We start from the raw sequence: 24,033 nt of genomic DNA, 5'->3' as shown, positions 1-24,033 counted from the left end.
GTTGATGCGGAAATACTTCGGTGTAACATAATATGTAACTTTCCAATGAGCGGCTTTGTGGCCTATCCAAACATGAAAATATTGGCGGACCGAGGCGCACATGTGTAGTCCGCTAAAACTGACCATAATCGCAGGCTCAAAAATTCTGATCGGTCGTCATAAATAGGCGACCGATCAGAAGTTTTGAGCCTGCGATTATGGTCAGTTTTAGCGGACTACACATGTCGTCTCCAGGTGAGCCAAATTGAACATTGACATTGATACATTTTGAGCCGATTGATTTCTTCAAACTATTTATCGATGATTTAATCATAAACTAGACCGTAGCTAAGATATATCTTTATGCCGACTATGACAGTAAATATATTGAATGACGACCTGAAATCTGTAGCAAATCACATGCAATGTTATCATTTGCCAATCACATTTGTTGACAAAAATAATTTTAAAATGATCTTTCTGGTGCTTAAATCCAATTAATTAAAAGTTTCACCTTTTCTTACCTTTATTACCACCTGTACAGGTAAATACTGAAGCAACTTTAGAATTGAAAACGTTAATATAAACTAGAGACAATAACGAACAGTTTCCTATAATTTTTATTCACATATTACAAATATTTTTCAAGTTATGCACATTTGAAAAATCAAGTAAATTAATTTATATTTCAATAATTAATTCAGCAGTGGTGTCCCTTTACATAGAAATCAATATAGCAGCCTAAGGGTTAACTTAAGTTAAAATTTTGTTAGAACTGGTCATGGCTGGTACATTGTGATTCAAATTATTTGAGTGTTTATAGCCATTAAAAATATAAAAATGGTGATCAAAAGTAACCAAAAGAAATACTCATGGTTATAGTGATGAAAAAAAGCGAAAAATTGACCGTAATTTGTAAATTAATGGCCCTTGATAAAAAATCATCTGTGATTTTTCAAAAAATCAATGCTGATGATAATGCTTAAAAGTAGCATTAATTTGCCAAAAATATTAATGACCATTTTTGATGAAAATGGCAAATTTAATGGGGTTTTGATGGAATTTTTATGACTATTTAGGATTTGCAGTAGTGGAAATAGATTGAAGGAAATGTGATGATATATAGGGTTCATTCACTATCTGGACTTTATGATTTTGATACTTTAACAAAGTAAACATATAAACACATATGAAGGACTATCACAGAGTGTAGTATCAACAACTTTGTGTTTGTTTTGTAAAAACTGAATTCATTCAGTCAGCACTCTGTGTGATTCATATAATAGGAGGGTCTATAGATCCCCAAACGATTTCTAATGTCTAAACAAAGCTAACAAGATAAACAGTGTTTTATCATTGACAACAAGTTAACTTTAATGCTGCTGACCTGTGGTGTTTCACATGCCTTGGACAATTGATAAAAATGACAATGTTAGATCACAGTATTTTAAGGTAGATATTATATATTTATCGATACCAAAATTTCTATCAACGACTGCAGCCCTACACAAAAGCGGTTTGCTTACACATATATTACCTGCAATCTGTGACGTGGAGAGATTTATCATGTGTTATGTTCTAGTAGGACCACCTTTGTAGTGTTGATATATGGAAAACAAATGTCCTAATTGAACATTGATCGCTATGTCCCAACATACAGGTGCCGACTGTCTTATCAGCACAGGGCTCACAAACAACATGATCCAGTTAACGCTGACCGCTGATTTCGGCTTAATTGCCCAGTCTTCCGCGCCATTCTGTACAAAAGATACATCATAAATCTTGTTTCTCTTCGTTATCAGACATTATTTTTTATTTAGCCATTGGTTCTAAAACAAACACGGGCCAATGTTTGGGTGATAAAACAAATTTTGTAAGAAAATTATTGATGTGTAGGAAAAATCCATACGTCCTGTATTCAAACAATGGCTGAAAACTAGGAGTGAGTTAGCTTTATTGTAGAGAGATAAAAAGTGTGACGGGCCACAATGATCATTAGCTGGTATATCACTCTGGTAATTTATGGTATTGTGTTGTTGCCTGATAGTTTTCAGGTACTTATATCCCATATAATCAATCATATTGTTACTGACAGGAGAGGTCAAATCATTTACTTAAATTGTTTATTTCGTTGATGGTATGGTGATCAAACCAGGCCGGAATCAAATGATTAAGTTGGTATACTATGTTATCAAGGGTAAAAAAAAAAAAAAAAAGCGTAGGGGTGGTATGAATGTTTTGGAAAGGAAAGAAAAGCATGCTCTGGAGGTATGAGAGTATCTGATGTCAGCTTTAAAACTTGCATCCCGATGTTCAATGTACAAGACTGATAAACAGTATCCATCTCACCTCCGTTTCTGTAAAATAAATCATGTTCCCAATGGATCCTCGGACTCCAACTTCATACTCTTCTGAAGTTTGTACGGAAGGTGCTTACTTCGAATTGCTTTTCAGATCCCAAGGTCAAAGGTCAAAGGTGCCCTTACTATATATAGAAATTTAAATTTTCACAAAATCACTCTTGGGGGCTGATAACACTCAAACTTTATACACTATTTCCTGCTGGAAAATGTGTGCATGGGATTTTAGGTCAAAGGTCATGTTCGTTTGTACTATAAAATAGTTTGGTGCAGTAACTCTAGTTTCAGCTGGACCATATAACACGTACTCCAACTTCATTTGCAGCTTCCTAATCAAAAGTAATTGCATGGAATTGACTTTCAGTTCAAGATCACTTGTATGTCATTGTCACAGAAAATTTGTTTCTGTAAAAAAAAATCATAAACACAGCTTCCTAACTGAAAATGCTTGCTTCAGGTTGCTTTTCCCTTCAGAGGTCAAAGGTTAAGGCCAGTATTACTTTAAATAGGATGTTACTTTTACATCGATTCCACCAGAGAAATGTTACTTAACTTTGTTTACTTTCGCCAGACATTATTCATACACACTAGCCTTGTAGAAGTCATTAATAAGTGTTGTAATGACATGTTGAGGCCTCTAGATCTTTCAGCCTTACGAATAAGAAATGAAAGTCAGGATTATCTCCCTTAGAACATTTACAGGTCATGAAAGATGTCACTATTGGCTATGTCTGCATACTAAGGTTGAAATGGTTTTATTGATTACGTTATATGAAAAAAGATTGATAGTCATGCCAGAAGTGATGTTTCTGTGTATGATAGTGATGAGGATTGGATTGACAATTATGTGCCATTACCTGTATAATTTACCTGACGAGATAAACGGACCAGTGTAGGGTCATTCTGATCTGACAATAATTTACACACTTTGTGGGGTTTTATATGGTAACATGGTATTAGGATGTGGTTTTGATAAGACATAATTTCATACTTGTGTGAAATAGGTTCAATTATTGTGACTTATATTCATGTCATAGGCCATAGACATCTGTATCCATTTGACTTTCAGCAATTACAGGCTACTTTCCCCCCAGTTACAGCATAGTATAAAACCACAATGCTTTTTTTTAACTCATCTGCCAGAAGGGAAAATCTAAATGGATTGGGACAACGTCAGGTGTTTAGTATTCCCTGGCCAAGGGGACTCGAAGTTGTATAAATGCAGTACTAGTGTGTGGCCTCTTTGGCAGAGGGGAAGGGCAGGGTCCTTGGGTGAAGGGGATTAGGAGAGAGTGCACGTGGTGGGAGGCAGCAGATGACAATGTGATCAGCATAATAAAGTGAGCATAGGGTTGAGGCCTAATATAGGAACAAAAGTTAATTCATGTAAAAGACTTATAGTTACAAAACTTTTGCCTATTCTCAGCTTTTATTTATCACTTTCTTTTGATTAGTGTACCATATTCAAAATGCTATAAGTGAAAACCACAAGATGGTCTATTCAGGCCCCAGCTCTTGTGTTAGTGCATCACTTTTTGCTGAAGTTACATTAACATTTTATGTCGTAAAAATCTTCTCTAGATCAAATCTTCTCTAGATCAAATTTGTATGAAAAGTTTGAATGTATTCTGGTTCCTTAAATGTAGGTAGCTTTCTGGTGTTTTATAGCTATATAGGAGCTACTAGACTTGAGCTTGTCCGACATCCTGTTAACATGACTGCCTTTGAAGTCATTATGTGTGGCATGGAGACGGAGATATCTTGTTCCTAAATGGAAACATAAGTTTTGTAGCCAGTCATTTACAAAGGTTTTTGTTAACAAGTCTTGTGCTCTGTTTAAAAATCTGAAATTTGTCATCAAAGGTAAGCAAACTTATCTGACAGGTAAGTTTGAACCGAATCAAATGGTATATCAGTACAAACCTTAAGATCTGAACATCTAAAAAGGCTTAAATGGACTGACTTGTATAGCCTTTGACTCTAAGGATAACTGATGTCATCATTTATTCATTTAATTTTTAACTTTAATGGCATTAAATGTGATGCAACAGTGAGGCGTCCCTGTTGTCCATCCGTCAATCTGTCCATCTTGCTTATGGGTATATTTTTTTTTTCTGACAACTTAATCTGAAGAACCCAGAGGCCTAGGCTGGTGATATTGGGCCTGTAAAATGCTAGAATGATGGTCTATTTATTTCTTTCCAATAAGTGATCTTGACCCACTTACCAAAATTGCAAGGTCACAGGGGTCAAATGTGTTTAAAAAATTAAAATAAGTTTTTCTGTCACATGGGTCATTGTCTTCGTTCTGTCAACTTTTATAAGACTACTTGTTCTAACTATCTAGATTTTAACAACATTGGTATTAAGGATCACTAGCCTTGGCCAAGGGGATTAACCTACGAATGCAGTGTGTGTAACAAAACCACCACCTATCCTTTCTTCTTGGGGGCAATGTCCAAAAGAGGAAGTCAAAGTAAATATTTTAACTTTACTTTATGTAAAGAATCCTACACTTGGTGGTGGGGTAACAAAAAAACATCCACAACATGCCGAATGTTTGAATCGAAACAGGTATTCAACTGCATTACCTAACATGTGTACTCATATGTATATGAACACCTGGATATTTATTTTCCTGATACTGTTGGGCCTAAATTAACTAGGTTTTACTATAGCAAGTTGTTGGAGAACAAATCTCTGCCCAGGACTATTGATTGACATGGTCTATAAATCTCCGTCAGGGCGGGTCACTGACCTATTTTATACCAATAAAAGCATGTAATTCACATAAAGTTGTTGTACTTTATTGTGGGACATCTCACCAAGGTAAATGATGGATCACTAACATTGCAATGTCCATGTAATATAGCTATCATACAAAGGTATAAAGAAATAGGGTTCTGTTTCATAGATATTTAAGGATCCCCATCCCTCCGCCGAAAAATGTAACGAGGCATTTTTTCTTCTTCTACAGCATCGCTATTGTGTAAGCAAATCATATCTGAACATTACTTCTACAGCATCGCTATTCTGTAAGCAAATCATATCTGAACAATACTTCTACAGCATCGCTATTGTGTAAGCAAATCATATCTGAACATTACTTCTACAGCATCGCTATTCTGTAAGCAAATCATATCTGAACAATACTTCTACAGCATCGCTATTCTGTAAGCAAATCATATCTGAACATTACTTCTACAGCATCGCTATTCTGTAAGCAAATCATATCTGAACAATACTTCTACAGCATCGCTATTGTGTAAGCAAATCATATCTGAACATTACTTCTACAGCATCGCTATTCTGTAAGCAAATCATATCTGAACAATACTTCTACAGCATCGCTATTCTGTAAGCAAATCATATCTGAACAATACTTCTACAGCATCGCTATTCTGTAAGCAAATCATATCTGAACATTACTTCTACAGCATCGCTATTCTGTAAGCAAATCATATCTGAACAATACTTCTACAGCATCGCTATTGTGTAAGCAAATCATATCTGAACAATACTTCTACAGCATCGCTATTGTGTAAGCAAATCATATCTGAACAATACTTCTACAGCATCGCTATTGTGTAAGCAAATCATATCTGAACAATACTTCTACAGCATCGCTATTGTGTAAGCAAATCATATCTGAACAATACTTCTACAGCATCGCTATTGTGTAAGCAAATCATATCTGAACAATACTTCTACAGCATCGCTATTCTGTAAGCAAATCATATCTGAACAATACTTCTACAGCATCGCTATTGTGTAAGCAAATCATTTCTGAACAATACTTCTACAGCATCGCTATTGTGTAAGCAAATTATTTCTGAACAATAACCCATACCTTGCAGGAGTTTCTTCAGATCTTTTGGGAAATTATGAAATTTCATTTTTTTTTTTCATTTTTTTTCAATTGAACAAAATGAAACAAACATATATTATTTGATGTAACAATGGTTTATTAGAAATATAACACATAAAAAATTATAACAATGTCAATATTGATGAAAAAAACACGAAAAATGAGTAATTTTCTAACAATAATACTAAAACAAACAAAAAAGCCCATTACATGAATCAATAAAATTCCGAGTGCCAATGCAGCACATTTAGGACGACGAAAAGAAAATATAGGTGTCAAAAAATAAATACCTGCAGACTTACTTATTCTACAAAAAAAATATAAACATACAAAAAAACTTAACAAAAAAGAGAGACAACTCTTACATTTGTAACAATAATAATTCTAAATCCCAAAAAGTCATATATACAATTTACAACATACAATATAGCACTTTGTATATACGAATGTAATACAGTAGGCATTACCAACCAATAACATTATTTCAAATGTAATAACCAATATAAAACAAATTGTACTTTGTGTATGGATAACATTATAACAAACAATGTACTTTACTGTGTCATAGCAAAAATGTCACAATGAACAACAAAAACAAAGTTCCACATTTTTTACACAACAATAATAAATTTCTACATACTGTACAAATAACATATTATGTTGTGATATAAAAAAAATCACACTATACAACAATAATAAACTTTTACATTCTGAACAAAACAATAATAAACTTTCACATTATGTACAGATAACAACATACCATAGTGTGATATAAAAAAGATCACACTATATAGCTATAATAAACTTTGTCATTATATACAGATAAAAACATACTATATATATTGTGGTATAACAAATATCACACTATATAATAATAATAAACTTTTACCCATGCACAAATAACAACATACAATATTGTGGTATAAAAATATCACATTGTAAAAATGGGCATATAAATTACAAATATGAAATATAATCCTGACTATTGTGATGTCGTGTGATACACTTACTTGTATGTATAAAATACTTCTCAGGCCAAAATGACTTTCCTGTCGGGTATTGCTCAACCGTAGCCTAGTACCGCATTCCTTACAACCTTTCTGGTCCAGGTATTCAGATAACACCGCGAGTTCAACCACTCGTCTACCCTGCGACCAGGTTAAAAAGTTATTGGCGTATTCGTGATCACTAGTACTGCAGGATCCTCATCGGACGTCAGTAAAATTGTCAGTAGTAGGGGCCTCAGTAGTCAGCGTCTCTTCAATGTGTGAACGAGTGTCACTTTGTTTTGTCGCATAGTTGTGGTCTAGCAGTTGATATTGGACATCGTTGTTGTTATTGTTGTCAGTTAATGCATTTTATTAACATTTTAAGCTGCCGTTTTTACGTCGGGCTTGCGTGTCGGCCATGAGATGACTGCCACCAGGACGTTGTGTACATAGTAACGACAGATTTTTTCCCCACACTTTTGCAATTGGAGATTTTCAATGCAAGGGACACAACTCTGTAGACGAAACGTTATTCAAACGAAATCTATTCAAGGGAAGATTACAACATTGTCGAAATGGTAATCAGGGGCAGGTGACTCTAACACGGAAAAACGACAGTGGAATTCTTCAGTGTTTTGCTCTGCCTGGGACAGATCCTTAGCATTATCAAGTTCAACAGCAGAGGAACAAACATTTTTGTATGACAGTATCAGATTACCAAACATGCATTTATTGTTATTAAAGATCTTTGAAAAATGAAGCTGTCCTTCACTAACGATTTAAAAAAAAAAAAAAAAAAAAGTTACAAAAGCATATCAGCATAAGTCATAACAGCAAAATAACCCAACCTGTTCAGTATATATATATATTGGTACAACACTGGTAAAGTACTGGTACAACACACTTACAGTTCTGGTACAACACACTAACAGTACTGGTACAACACAGGTACAGTTCTGGTACAACACAGGCAAAGTACTGGTACAACACAGGTACAGTTCTGGTACTACACAGGTACAGTACTGGTACAACACAACACACTTACAGTTCTGGTACAACACAGGTACAGTATACAGTACTGGTACAACACAGGTACAGTATACAGTACTGGTTCAACCAACACATGTACAGTTCTGGTACAACACAGGTGAAGTACTGGTACAACACAGGAGAAGTACTGGTACAACACAGGCGAAGTACTGGTACAACACAGGTACAACACAGATATAGTACTGGTGCAACACAGGTACAGTACAGGTATTGTACAGATACAACATAGGAACAGTACTGGTACGACACAGGTACAACACAGGTACAGTTTTGGTACAACACAGGTACAGTTCTGGTACAACACAGGTACAGTATTGGTACAACACAGGTACAGTATTGGTACAACACAGGTACAGTACTGGTACAACACAGGTACAGTATTGGTACAACACAGGTAAAGTATTGGTACAACACAGGTACAGTTTTGGTACAACATAGGTACAGTACTGGCACAACAAAGGTACAGTATTGGTACAACACAGGTACAGTTCTGGTACAACACAGGTACAGTTCTGGTACAACACAGGTACAGTTTAGGTACAACATAGGTACAGTACTGGTACAACACAGGTACAGTATTGGTACAACACAGGTACAGTTCTGGTACAACACAGGTACAGTTTAGGTACAACATAGGTACAGTACTGGTACAACACAGGTACAGTATTGGTACAACACAGGTACAGTATTGGTACAACACAGGTAAAGTTTTGGTACAACACAGGTACAGTATTAGTACAACACAGGTACAGTATTACTACAACACAGGTACAGTTCTGGTACAACACAGGTACAGTATTGGTACAATACAGGTACAGTTCTTGTACAACACAGGTTCAGTATTACTACAACACTGGTACAGTTCTGGAACAACATAGGTACAGTACTGGTACAACACAGGTACAGTATTACTACAACACAGGTACAGTTCTGGAACAACATAGGTACAGTACTGGTACAACACAGGCACAGTACTGGTACAACACAGGTACAGTATTACTACAACACAGGTACAGTTCTGGTACAACATAGGAACAGTACTGGTACAACACAGGAACAGTATTACTACAACACAGGTACAGTTCTGTTACAACATAGGTACAGTACTGGTACAACACAGGTACAGTATTGGTACAATACAGGTACAGTTCTGGTACAACACAGGTACAGTATTACTACAACACTGGTACAGTTCTGGTACAACATAGGTACAGTACTGGTACAACACAGGTACAGTATACAGTACTGGTTCAACCAACACATGTACAGTTCTGGTACAACACAGGTGAAGTACTGGTACAACACAGGAACAGTACAGGTACAACACAGGTACAGTACTGGTACAACACAGGTTTAGTACTGGTACAACACAGGTTTAGTACTGGAACAACACAGGTACAGTTTAGGTACAGCACAGGTACAATAATGGCACAATACAGGTACAGTATGGGTACAGTACTGGTACAACACAGGAACAGTACTGGTACAACAGGTACAGTACTGGTAAAAGACAAATATAACAATGGCACAATACAGGTACAATACAGGTACAATACTGGTACAACACAGTTACAGTACTGATACAGCACAGGTTCAGTTCTTGTACAACAAAGGTACAGTACTGGTACAACACAGCTACAGTACAGGTACAGATCATAGGGATATTGTATACAAGTACTAGTGTGGCCTGGCTAAGACATCACATATGGCTTGTGGTATACATGTGGGTTGTAAGGATGCTGTGTAGTGATGTCAGCTGGGTTGGCATGTGTGTACCTGGCTGCTGGCCTCCTTCATACTGCTTGCTGCCACTGACACAAACTAGCTCATCCTGCTCATCAGCCAACATCTCTTTTATTGGCAATCAAGATGAATGAAAGATGTAGAAAAATATGAGAATCCCACGATAAACCATTCAAGGTTAGCGTCACCATGAAGGTTTTTTCTTGGTCTTCTCTTGCCAAGCATTCAAAAACACTAATGCCTTTGTGAAGCTGTGTATTTTGGCTGTCTGCACCTGCAACTGGCTGTCCCTGCTCCAGTATTGTCACTGGGTAGATGACATGTGACTGAATCTCTACTGTATCACTATTATGATACAGCTGACGGGCTATAGGTGGAGGGAGAAGTCCTGTGATATAGTGTGGTGGAGGAGCAGTCACAGGTAGTATTCTGGTGATAGTGAGTGTGCTGGGACTAACAGGAAGAAGAGGAATATTGGTGACATTCCGGGAATTACAACAAGAATTAGGATTTAAATGTTGGTTGTAGTGGTGGGATTAACAAGTGGCCGTGCTGGCGTTGAGGAATGTTGAGAGGCTTGGTGGCAGCACACAAAGGATTAACAGGTAGCTGTACAGGTGGCATGTTCAAAGTACTTAACATCAGTGTTGATGAACTAAATGTTAAGAGGAATGGTCGAGACCTACTGGTACAGAAAGTACCAGTTGTAACTATAGATACAGGAAGTAGTGTTTAGTGATAATACTACCCGGAAGATTAGGTAATAGTGTGTTGTGCACTAGTGTTATAGGATTGAAGTTATTTTAGTACACTTATCCTTTTGAGAAGGTGAAACACTTTCCATACCACTCACCTAGACGAAAAGGCTAAGTGGGTAATGTCAATCCATTGTCATCCGTTAGCAGTCTTCCATCGTTTGTAATATTTTTCTTTAAACAGTTTCTTCATGAAAACCATTGGATCAATTTCAACAAAATTTGCTATGGAGTATTCCTAGGTGATTGAGTTCCAGATTTGCAATGGAAAAGCGGTTTGCTCATTTTAGGGGCCCAAAAGGGGAGTTAAAATTTGATACCAAAAAAATATCTTCTATTAACAAACCAACATTCTGTGTTTTGATATTTATCATGTAACACCCTTAGTGATGTTAACAAAGTTTGCGAAAGAAAAAATCACATTGTACAATATTTACATCTGAAAACATTCACATAAAACAAAGAGGCTGGCATTGACCGCTTCAATGTTTGCTGCAATATATGACCTTGACCTATATTGAAGGTCATAAAAGTCAAATCTATTTAGACATTCAAATGAAATCCATAGAAGAACCAAAAGAACTAAAGTAATGATACAAACTTTGGGGATAAAAATGACCTTGACCCATATTCAAAGTCACTGTGATCAAATTTGTTAAGTCATAAAAGTTGGCCTGTAGTTTCTGGCATGAAGTGCTACAAAGATTGCAAACAGAAAACCTTGACCTGTAGCCTTGATAGGTCACAGGGTTCAAACTTGAAAATGCTTAAAAGTATTGATAGGCCAAAAGACGTGTTACTTTATTTAATCATTGGCTTGCTCGTATCGAGTGTCACAAACTGTGCAAAAGAAATGACATTGACCTATTTTCTAAAAAAAAAGAATTTTACAGAAAAAGGCTCTCTCAACAGATATTCATGAAACTTCACAAACATATATAAAGTGTATACTAGTGATAAAGGAAATGATGTGTTATGTATACTAGTGATACAGAAAAGTTGTATGTGATGTAAACCACTTGTACAGGAATTCCTATGTAGTGTATACTAGTGGTTCAGGAAAGTGTATTTAGTGTATACTATAGTGATACAGTAAGAGTTGTGTAGTGTTCACCTGTGACACAGGAAGTGATGTGTTGTGGTCACCAGTGACACAGGAAATGATGTGTTGTGGTCACCAGTGACACAGGAAGTGATGTGTTGTGGTCACCAGTGACACAGGAAGTGATGTGTTGTGGTCACCAGTCACCCAGGAAGTGATGTGTTGTGGTCACCAGTGACACAGGAAGTGATGTGTTGTGGTCACCAGTGACACAGGAAGTGATATGTTATGGTCACCAGTGACACAGGAAGTGATGTGTTGTGGTCACCAGTGACACAGGAAGTGATATGTAGCAGTAATTTGTATAACAGGAAGTGATGTGTAGCCATAACTTGTATAACAGGAAGTGATATGTAGCGGTTCCTAGTGACAGGAAGTGATGTATAGCGGTTCCTGGTGATAGAGTTACAAATTTCAGTAATGCTATATTAAATCAACACATATGAGAAATAACTGGAGATATATTGGACAGAAGTTTACAAATGTGGCTAGTTGTTCAGCTGTTGGTCTGTTGAGTAGGTAGGGCAGGGTCAGTAGAATGTGAAGGCCACTGCTGCTGGACAATAGGACACAGGCACTGTGTGGCTAGAGGTGTTGGTCAGCTGTTGGTCTGTTGAGTAGGTAGGGCGGGATCAGTAGAATGTGAAGGCCACTGCTGCTGGACAATACGACACAGGCACTGTGTGGCTAGAGGCATTGGTCAGCTGTAGGTCTGTTGAGTAGGTAAAGAGGGATCAGTAGAATGTGAAGGACATGGCTGCTGGACAGTACGACAGACAATTCCTTGTAGGAGATTATGGTTTGTATAATCTTTATAGATTTATTCAAAGACTAATTTCATTTTTATTTTCCTCAGCATATCTTTTTTGTTTTAGGTTTGGTGATTTGATATCATTCATAATATTTGGACACTATAACTCATGCTGTTTATATTTATATAGTGTACTTTTTGTTTAATATCTAATGTGTTTTGTGTTATAAGTTGTATGAGGGAGTTATGAAATATTTGTTATATGGGATATTTGTTATATGGGATAATGAGACCCAAACTTTTTCCTAATTTTTCTCTAAATCTAGGAACAGTTTTTACTTATTTTGAAATTTAAAATTCATTTTCTCTTTAAATTTTGATTATCTCCTTTAGTTAAATAATTAATCTAGGTCTAAATTTCTATTGAAATAGTTTGATGTGATATGATATTTCATCATGAAAGCACCAGACAATTCTTTTTGTACTTATATGTGAACTCTGATGTATTAGAGTTAAAGAAAAGTAATTCCACAGCTGTGACAAATGACCAAAATTTGTTAACTAGGGGCTAAATACTTCGTAATAACTACTGGACTAAATGATAGTTTTGGCTGAACTGACACAATATCATAGCAATACCTTCAAGATCCAGACATCAAAAAAGACAGCTAGCTTTGATGAGCAAAAGACACAAATTGCAGGATTTTTTGGTTTTGGGTTACAAGCAATGTATCAAACAATAATTGATTCTTCTACTGCCTAAAGATGTGTGAATGCTATAAAATGACCCAATAGGTCCACCATAACGCACAAAATTATATTGAAAGCACTCGCGTCATGACGTACCAGCTCTGACTCACAACATAGAGTCAGATTTAAAAATTCAGACTAGTTTCTAGTTTCATGGATGAGAGTTCCCTAAACAAATCAAAGTAGTGGGAGAGAGCCATATGTTTGTAGAGTATATCCTTATGGAAACATTACATTGACGATACTAATGTGTCATCTGTTATAGATCAATACCCCGATATATCTCAGTCTAGGGGAGTTCTATAGGCAGATCCACACTGTGAGACTTAGATTGGGACATCCATCTTTAGTAGGTGTTTGATATATCTCAGTCTAGGGGAGTTCTATAGGCAGATCCACATTGTGAGTCTTAGATTGGGACATCCATCTGTAGTAGGGGTTTGATATATCTCAGTCTAGGGGAGTTCTATAGGCAGATCCACACTGTGAGACTTCGATTGGGACATCCATCTGTAGTAGGAGTTTGATATATCTCAGTCAAGGGGAGTTCTATAGGCAGATCCACATTGTGAGAATTAGATTGGGAGATCCATCTGTAGTAGGTGTTTGATATATGTCAGCCTAGGGGAGTTCTATAGGCAGATCCACATTGTGAGACTTAGATTCGGACTTCCATCTGTAGTAGGTGTTTGATATATGTCAGCCTATGGGAGTTCTATAGGCAGATCCACATTGTGAGACTTAGATTCGGACTTCCATCTGTAGTAGGTGTTTGATGTATGTCAGCCTAGGGGAGTTCTATAGGCAGATCCAAATTGTGAGACTTAGATTGGGACATGCATCTGTAGTAGGTGTTTGATATATGTCAGTGTAGGGGTGTTCTATAGGCAGATCCACATTGTGAGTGTTAGTTTGGGACATCCATCTGTAGTAGGTGATTGATATATGTCAGTCTAGGGGAGGTCTATAGGCAGATCCACACTGTGAGACTTACATTGGGACATCCATCTGTAGAAGGTGTATGATATATGTCAGTCTAGGGGAGCTCTATAGGCAGATCCACATGGTGAGACTTAGATTGGGACATCCCTCTGTAGTAGGTGTTTGATATATGTCAGTGTAGGGGTGTTCTATAGGCAGATCCACATTGTGAGACTTAGATTGGAACATCCATCTGTAGTAGGTGTTTGCTATATCCCAGTCTAGGGGAGTTCTATAGGCAGATACACATTGTGAGCCTTAGATTGGGACATCCATCTGTAGAAGGTGTATGATATATGTCAGTCTAGGGGAGTTCTATACGCAGATCCACATTGTGAGACTTAGATTCGGACCTCCATCTGTAGTAGGTGTTTGATATATGTCAGCCTATGGGAGTTCTATAGGCAGATCCACCTTGTGAGACTTAGATTGGGACATGCATCTGTAGTAGGTGTTTGATATATGTCAGTATAGGGGAGTTCTATAGGCAGATCCCCACTGTGAGACTTAGATTGGGACGTCCATCTGTAGTAGGTGTTTGATATATTTCAGCCTAGGGGAGTTCTATAGGCAGATACACATTGTGAGCCTTAGATTGGGACATCCATCTGTAGAAGGTGTATGATATATGTCAGTCTAGGGGAGGTCTATAGGCAGATCCACACTGTGGGACTTAGATTGGGACATCCATCTGAAGTAAGTGTTTGATATATCTCAGTCTAGGGGAGTTCTATAGGAAGATACAAACTGTGAGACTTAGATTGGGAAATCCATCTGTAGTAGGTGTTTGATATATCTCAGTCTAGGCGAGTTCTATAGGCAGATCCACATGGGGAGACTTAGATTGGGATATCCATCTGTAGTAGGTGTTTGATATATGTCAGCCTATGGGAGTTCTATAGGCAGATCCACCTTGTGAGACTTAGATTGGGACATGCATCTGTAGTAGGTGTTTGATATATGTCAGTCTGGGGGAGTTCTATAGGCAGATCCAAATTGTGAGACTTAGATTGGGACATGCATCTGTAGTAGGTGTTTGATATATTTCAGCCTAGGGGAGTTCTATAGGCAGATACACATTGTGAGACTTATATTGGCACATCCCTCTGTAGTAGGTGTTTGATATATGTCAGTCTAGGGGAGGTCTATAGGCAGATCCACACTGTGAGACTTACATTGGGACATCCATCTGTAGTAGGAGTTTGATATATCTCAGTCAAGGGGAGTTCTATAGGCAGATCCAAATTGTGAGACTTAGATTGGGACATGCATCTGTAGTAGGTGTTTGATATATGTCAGTGTAGGGGTGTTCTATAGGCAGATCCACACTGTGAGACTTACATTGGGACATCCATCTGTAGAAGGTGTATGATATATGTCAGTCTAGGGGAGTTCCATAGGCAGATCCACACTGTGAGACTTAGATTGGGGCATCCATCTGTAGTAGGTGTTTGCTATATCCCAGTCTAGGGGAGTTCTATAGGCAGATACACACTGTGAGTCTTAGAGTGGGACATCCATCTGTAGTAGGTGATTGATATATGTCAGTCTAGGGGAGGTCTATAGGCAGATCCACACTGTGAGACTTACATTGGGACATCCATCTGTAGAAGGTGTATGATATATGTCAGTCTAGGGGAGTTCCATAGGCAGATCCACACTGTGAGACTTACATTGGGACATCCATCTGTAGAAGGTGTATGATATATGTCAGTCTAGGGGAGTTCTATAGGAAGATACACATTGTGAGACTTATATTGGCACATCCCTCTGTAGTAGGTGTTTGATATATGTCAGCCTATGGGAGTTCTATAGGCAGATCCACACTGTGAGACTTACATTGGGACATCCATCTGTAGTAGGTGTAGGTTTGATACCATAAAATTGTATGTTGTTACAACAGTAAATGATGTCTGTTTGGTTAAAAGGTTAACCTCTGACAGCTTCTGAGTACAACTTTTGAAGAATGTAAAAGGTGCCTGTGGTTCTAAGCTTTAAACCTATCAGGAACTTCTCATAATAGCAACAATTTTCTTCGTTATGAAGAGACCAATTGGTTGGTTGAATAATATTGAAATATTGTAGAGTAATTTTCACACTTAATTGGTTTAAAGATGATTGAGTTATGTAGAAACAAAATGATGTCCAGAATCTTATTTATTATACTACTAGAGAGATCAAGGACTTATCATTACATCCATGTATTTCCATTTTGTCTTCCATATTTCACATTCCATCTTTCCTTCCATCCCATATTTTCTAGAATATTTCACCTGGAGTTGTATCAAATTTGATATCCAGATACATCTTGAAATAGCAGAGTATGGTATGCATAAAGTAGGTCACTGTTACTATATTTTGACCTCTAACCCAAAGTGTTGAAGCTGTTGGTATGGGGCATATCTCTTACTAGGTCACTGTGACCTATATTTTGACCACACTGACTCCAGTTATTAATGGAGTTTGTCTGGAGCATATTTTGCCAGGAGTTGCCTTTGATGCACAAGTTTTGTCTGGTTGAAAATTGACACGGAAAATAATTTTGTTCTTTCATTGTGATGTTGCCTATACACCATTGGAGGACTATGGATCGCCCCACAATATCTAAAATATGTACGGTACATGTATATAACATGAAACAATCTTGGGTCCTTTCTCATGACTTAGGTGAATATGTCTACACACTATTTCTAATGATACCAACTTCTGTGGTTTTCTGGTTGTTTGCAGTCGAATCAGTTAAATTGTTTTATAAATTACAGTACTGATATTGGTCATTTCACTGCAACCATGAAAACTACAAAACTAAATAAACAACAAAGGTTTTTTATGCAGTATTTAAAAAATATTTTCAGGGATTTGTATATGACTGTCAAAAACTGATGGAAGGTATATATATATATATATTTTGCTCAGTTTTACAGCTGAATACAGGCTGTTTCCCTCAGCTAAAAAGTGCCTTTAATTTCCCCAAAATGCCCAAAAAAATGAGGAATATATTCTGAATTTCAAGAAAAATAATGCTTTATGTTGCCAATTCATAAAGGAACAGACTGCTGTAGAATTTAGGTAAAAAAAAGCACTGATATATTATGGTAAATTTTGGAGAGTGCTTATCTGTCAGTTTCCACAAGATACCTAACAACATTAGATTTTGTTGTAATAAAATGACTGACACTACAATCTACGTAATTTATTAGCCAACTGCACTCTGATCAGTAGACTTTAGGAATTTCATAAGTTTCAATTATAATAGATGAATTGGTATAAATATAATAAATACTTGAATAATGTTTAGTAAGATTATTTTTCTATTCATTCAGAAACCATGGATATAATTCCTTGTAATCAAATTGCACTTTGAAGTTACATTAAGTGTGATCATTACAAAATTGATTGATGTTGACACCCCTTTTTAGGTGTGGTCCGATGTTCTTGCTTAATGACCATCTATGATTGGCTAATGAAATTATTACTGAAGTCAATGCTAGCATTTGATGGTCAAGTTTGGGAGATCAAAGATTATTATGAAGTGTATGTAGTACACACAAGTCAAGTACGGCAGCTGGTTCAACAGGAAGAGGAGGACCCCAAGGGACATAACTCCCTGTCACTGTGCTGTAGCCGGGGTGTGTAATTATCACTGAGGTAGCGACAGGTCCACATAGGTCATCATTACATCGAGTACAACAGCTCATCTCAGAGTTAATTAGTGCCCTCAAATTCTGCTGTAACAGCAAAATATTGAATGTTCACCACACTACCGGGACGACAATTCCTGTCAAACTTCACCCTAGGGTGTAAATGTAATGTCCGTTTACCGCCCTGGCTGTCAGGTCATTATAACAGCCACATCAACTGTAACTGGAGGTGTGCAAAATATATATGTACGACATGAATCGATTTGATGAGTTAATGAAAAGTCTGACATTCTAAAAGGAATAACTGCTTTTTGACCAGGTGTTTGGTCTGTCATCTCATGTTAAGTTGTCATCTACAATCAAGCAAACCTGGTGATTCCAGTACTGCCAAAGCTTCTGTCACTCCTGAGAATCAACACTTCCCATCGTTTTGGACTCTGTGGATGTCACTCCTGAGAATCAACACTTCCCATCGTTTTGGACTCTGTGGAGGATACTTCTGTTGTCGGAATGGATGTGGGCTTGGGCACACTTGGCAGTAACTTAGAATTGAAGACCACACCAGGGAAAAACAACAATGTCACAATCTATTAGCAGCATCTTGATGCTTTCCTGTCTGTATATACCATTGGCCCACATTTTCGTGTGATTTTCTATAAAGATACGTGAATGTGTGTCATATTAGCATAATTTGTTCATTAGGACAAACACCAGCGATGTTAATATCCTCGTTGCCCACTTAATGATTCTTTATCTAGAATACCCAACTGTGGAAACCCAGGATTCAATCACCAACACAAAAGATAAGACAACATTTTTTGTCCAAGTTGCATTTTTCACAATAGCTAAAGGGGTCAGGTTGTTCTGATCTAAAATCTGGCTGATTACAGGGTGTATTTACTGGTAATGTCAGTGCCACTCGGCATGACCTACCCTGTAATGTTTGTTAGACCAATGTTCACTTTCATCCAGCAAAGTTAATGTGTTATTGATTCGGCTAAAATGGAGTATGATTTGGGCTAATTAAGTTGTATTCGTACATAATGCATTTAATTTGTGTCTGGAATCGGTGTTACCTGTAACGTACCTGTTGGATGAGGCGGGCAGTCAGTACACAGTTGACTGAGGTAGGGTGGGTCAAATCAACCTGTGTATATCTGTTAACAATTTGGTACTTTTGGTCTCTTTAATGACGAAAGTCATTTTTTCACAATTCGTCTATCTACAGAATAGGTCTTTTAGTTGTGATGTTTAAATGTTTCCTTACATTCAGTCCTGAAAAAGGGGTTAAAGTAATTCCTTACCCTGTTGATAGAGATTTGCGTTAAGTATTGACTATCTAAAATAGTGTTGTATGGGATACTTTGAATTTGTTCGCGAAACAAAATTGCAGAAGGTTGATACTGAGAATTGAACACGGTGTATATATGTAGGGTAGCTAAATCTAAATAACTATCAGATCATTGATAACTGCATAGTCCATCTGGTGTCTAGGTGATGGATTGTTCAATGTAGACAGCTGCTCAGAGTGGACAACTAGTGAAGTGTAGACATGGCCATTGTAGACAGGTATAAGTATAGACAGATGTCAGTGTAGACAGATGTCAGTGTAGACATGTTCAGTGTAGACAGATATCAGTGCAGACAGATGTTCAGTGTAGACATATATCAGTATAGACAGATGTTCAGTAAACAGATGTCCAGTGTAGACATATGTCAGTGTAGACAGATGTCCAGTATAGACAGATGTCAGTGTAGACAGATATCAGTATAGACAGATGTCAGTATAGACAGATGTTCAGTGTAGACAGTAAATAGTGGTATCAACAGTTCAGACAGATTTCTATTGAAGACAGATGAGTGTAGAAGCTAGCCTTGTATATATATACAGAGAATAACAAGTTTTGATGACATTTAGAGAAAAATTGTCAATTATGAGATCAGTAAATCACATCCCAGGAAAACTATTTTTTGCTGCACATAGATTTGTTGTTGTATAGCCTGACCATATTTGTTGGAGTCTGCCCTGTACACAGTGCTTCTGTCTTGGCACCAGAGGATGAAATCTCCATTCACAAGTAAAATGCAAATTGATTATTTGGGGTATACTGGTGTATACGTGATGGATACGTAGGAGGGCATTGACGTAAGAGCTCGCTGGATATAATGGGAAGTAATGTGGCGACGCACATGTGGGGGTGGTGATTGGAGTGAGGGGGTGTACCAGCTGCTGCCCTACAGCCTGCTGCCACCTACTTACACACCAAATCTTATTATCTCCTAGGACTTTTCTTGTTGTTGTAGTTTTTATCCTAGACGTTTCCAGCTTCCATTAAACTGTTTTCAATCATTACTGCTGGTTTACACACAGCCAATATCCTCTACAGTTCCAATAGCCCTAAAGCCATCGGTCTCAATGATAGTTTTGATTGATCATTTGGTATAAGTCTGTTCTAATCATCAATAGTTGTGTGCTTAAGACAGTAATGTATTTAATATGTATGAGAGTTGTTAATGGTTTTTGTTCATGGCAGTAGTATTTTGTTTATGTTTATGGTTATTTATCAAACAGTATAGAATCATCGTTTATCACACTGTCGTAGCTGCCCTTATTGAGACATTTGAATTTTCTGATCAAGGATTATAGGGGGCAGTCAGGATCTGTCGCCAATGTTTTCTGTTGGTTTGATTTTTGCACTTGTTGCCTTGGTGTGAAGGCTGGAGAGTTGGTGTGTACATGTAGGTAGGTTCCGGAGTCTGATGTGTGTACATGTCATTCAGTTCCATAAGATATTTGGTCCGTATACCAATCATGTTACATTGTGGGGGAGGTGACATTGTTTTGTCTCCGTCAATTATATACTATATTTTGGCTTGTCACGATGTAAATAGTGGCAAAATAAACACAGCAGCATAATGATGCTGTATTAACTCTAGGAGATACGGAGGCTGCCAAGCCTGACTACTATAAACATCTCCGTGTAATAGCCGCACGCCTCCATTGACGTCATATCACCACGGCGAGCGGCAAATGCCTTGTCTGTACTACACAACTGAGATTAGTGGATGAAAAGGGATAAAAATGTGTTACATCACCGCACCGCACCATTCAATTTACTGGAACAAATGGCAAGTTGTTGTGATTCTTCCATTTCTGAACCGATACACTGGTAAAAGGAGGTCCATGTTGACAATACATAGCTGTGGTCTGGTCCATCGCCTATATATTGGTAGTGTGTACATTGGTATAGCTTGTCTGATGGTATCTTATTGTCTATACAGGACCACACTCATGCATGGTAGCCTGTCATTGAAGGTACATTCAGTGTTAGTACTAATGTTTGATCAGTTCGATCCTAAGTATGTGATCATAGATAAAGGAAATAAATCTTTCAAATATTGAGGTCCTCCACAGTTTTTATGCCCCTGCTTGAGAAAATGGGTTCTGGGTAATTCATATAGAATAACAGTATTCATGTTCTTGGCACATGTGTTTGTCCATCCATAATTGTTTTGGGACAGTTGTTTAGGTGAATGTTTTGGGACAGTTGTTTAGGTGAATGTTTTGGGACAGTTGTTTTTGGGACAGTTGTTTAGGTGAATGTTTTAGGACAGTTGTTTAGGTGAATGTTTTGGGACAGCTGTTTAGGTGAATGTTTTGGGACAGCTGTTTAGGTGACTGTTTTGGGACAGTTGTTTAGGTGAATGTTTTGGGACAGTTGTTTAGGTGAATGTTTTGGGACAGTTGTTTAGGTGAATGTTTTGGGACAGTTGTTTAGGTGAATGTTTTGGGACAGTTGTTTAGGTGAATGTTTTGGGACAGTTGTTTAGGTGAATGTTTTGGGACAGTTGTTTAGGTGAATGTTTTGGGACAGTTGTTTAGGTGAATGTTTTGGGACAGTTGTTTAGGTGAATGTTTTGGGACAGTTGTTTAGGTGAATGTTTTGGGACAGTTGTTTAGGTGAATGTTTTGGGACAGTTGTTTAGGTGAATGTTTTGGGACAGTTGTTTAGGTGAATGTTTTGGGACAGTTGTTTAGGTGAATGTTTTGGGACAGTTGTTTAGGTGAATGTTTTGGGACAGTTGTTTAGGTGAATGTTTTGGGACAGTTGTTTAGGTGAATGTTTTGGGACAGTTGTTTAGGTGAATGTTTTGGGACAGTTGTTTAGGTGAATGTTTTGGGACAGTTGTTTAGGTGAATGTTTTGGGACAGTTGTTTAGGTGAATGTTTTGGGACAGTTGTTTAGGTGAATGTTTTGGGACAGTTGTTTAGGTGAATGTTTTGGGACAGTTGTTTAGGTGAATGTTTTAGGACAGTTATTTAGGTGAATATTTTGGGACAGTTTAGGTGAATGTTTTGGGACAGTTGTTTAGGTGAATGTTTTGGGACAGTTGTTTAGGTGAATGTTTTGGGACAGTTGTTTAGGTGAATATTTTTAGGACAGTTATTTAGGTGAATGTTTTGGGACAGTTGTTTAGGTGAATATTTTTAGGACAGTTATTTAGGTGAATATTTTTAGGACATTTGTTTAGGTGAATGTTTTGGGACAGTTGTTTAGGTGAATGTTTTGGGTCAGTTGTTTAGGTGAATGTTTTGGGACACTCACTAAACCTAGGTTTCAGTGACCTATATTTTTTGCTCCACAAACAGTATTTGTTTTCTGGGCCAAGGTTTCTTCACCTCTTGTGCAGATTCATGAAATTTAAAGATTCTGTTGTGGAAGCCATGTCCTCCATTCTAACAGCTTTACTTAACTTTGTGTGCTGTTACATCTAGAGGTGCAGGTTTGTCCCACATCATAACAAGGTCATAGTGACTTGAATTTTCATCTTCACTGAATAATAAAGGAAATTTATTCCATGCCACTATTATACTCCCGACTGGGTGGAGGGGATTATTTAGTAATATCTTTGTCAATATGTGTATTCGTGCACCCTTAATAACTTGTGTACAAGATATCTCAAGAGATCCCCTCAACAGATTTAACATTTATTGATATCCTCATTTGTGATGTCAAGTTCTACACTTGATTAAATTTTGGTGGTCATCAGTTAATGTGAAAAGGTCAAAGGTCACATTACACCATTTTTGTGGGGAGTGGGGGTATATCTACCAGACATCCTGTGCTTTAACATCTAATGATGAAGGTGTGTTGTGCACCATAACATAGTCAAGGTTACCTGTTTCTTTCCCTCTCTTTGAACACTATGGAAGATTTGACTTTTACAATTTCCACAGTTTTACACATACCATAATTAGGTCATTATCACCTTGTACATTTTTTACATCACTATAAAAATGTCTTGTTTAATTTCTGTGCCTTTTCATTCACTATTGTGTTTATAAGTTGTCTCCTCTCTTATTCAGCCCACCTCCATGACCATGGCCACTGAATATAGATCTGACAGCAGAGGCACGAAAACTCTACGCAAGCAGCCCGAGATAGAGGAGGCTGATGAGGAGGAAAACAGTCCAGGATCTGACCAATCAGATGCCACTATTGTAGCAGGTATAAATATACAATAACCTATCTGTTAAATTATTTCCTAGTTCTCCCACACATAGTAACTACTTGTCAGTATTCTCCACGCAAGTTTTAGGTACCCTATGAAGGTTTTTCCAAAAATGTCCTTTTCTTTTTAACTTACCTTTCACAAAGTGCCTGGGACCTAATATGATGGTGTAGCATCATGTCTACGACTACTATCAACCTCTCCTAAAACTGGATTCTTCTACAGAACCTTATGGTGCAGAGTGAGAATTATTAGTTAGTAGGGGTCGAAAGGCATTTGGTGTCGTCTTTGTGAACCTTGTTTTCTGATAGATGTCTCCGATTCTATCGCATATACCAAGTGTATTTTTTTCTTCAATTTTTAGGTCACCTGAGACAAAGTCTCAAGTGACCTATTGCGATCGCCTTTTGTCCGTCGTCGTCCGTCGTCCGTCGTCCGTCGTCCGTCGTGCGTCCGTAAACAATTTACATTTTCGACTTCTTCTCCAAAACCCCTGAACCAATTTCAATGAAATTTTGCAGGGACCTTCCATGGACAAAGGTCAACAAAA

At 37.5% G+C, this 24,033-nt stretch overlaps 1 protein-coding gene across 3 annotated transcripts in view; it reads left to right on the top strand.

The window, feature by feature from the left end:
- Positions 1-24,033, top strand: part of LOC110460329 (cAMP-regulated phosphoprotein 21-like) — an 82,186-nt gene that overhangs the window by 30,174 nt on the left and 27,979 nt on the right. For 2 of the 3 annotated variants that reach the window (XM_021513169.1, XM_021513171.1), the window contains one exon: positions 23,338-23,479. In XM_021513169.1, the coding sequence (XP_021368844.1) occupies positions 23,347-23,479 (133 nt within the window). In that variant the 5' untranslated portion in view covers positions 23,338-23,346. Of the gene's footprint in view, positions 1-10,017; positions 10,595-23,337; positions 23,480-24,033 lie in introns of those variants that run through there. The other variant, XM_021513170.1, reaches the window with a different exon arrangement.

This window comes from Mizuhopecten yessoensis, unplaced genomic scaffold (genome assembly GCF_002113885.1).
Source record: "Mizuhopecten yessoensis strain PY_sf001 unplaced genomic scaffold, ASM211388v2 scaffold10359, whole genome shotgun sequence".
Taxonomy (NCBI): Eukaryota; Metazoa; Mollusca; class Bivalvia; order Pectinida; family Pectinidae; genus Mizuhopecten; species Mizuhopecten yessoensis.
The sequence above is the reverse complement of the archived record's forward strand: the minus strand, read 5'-3'. Positions and strand labels throughout refer to the sequence as shown.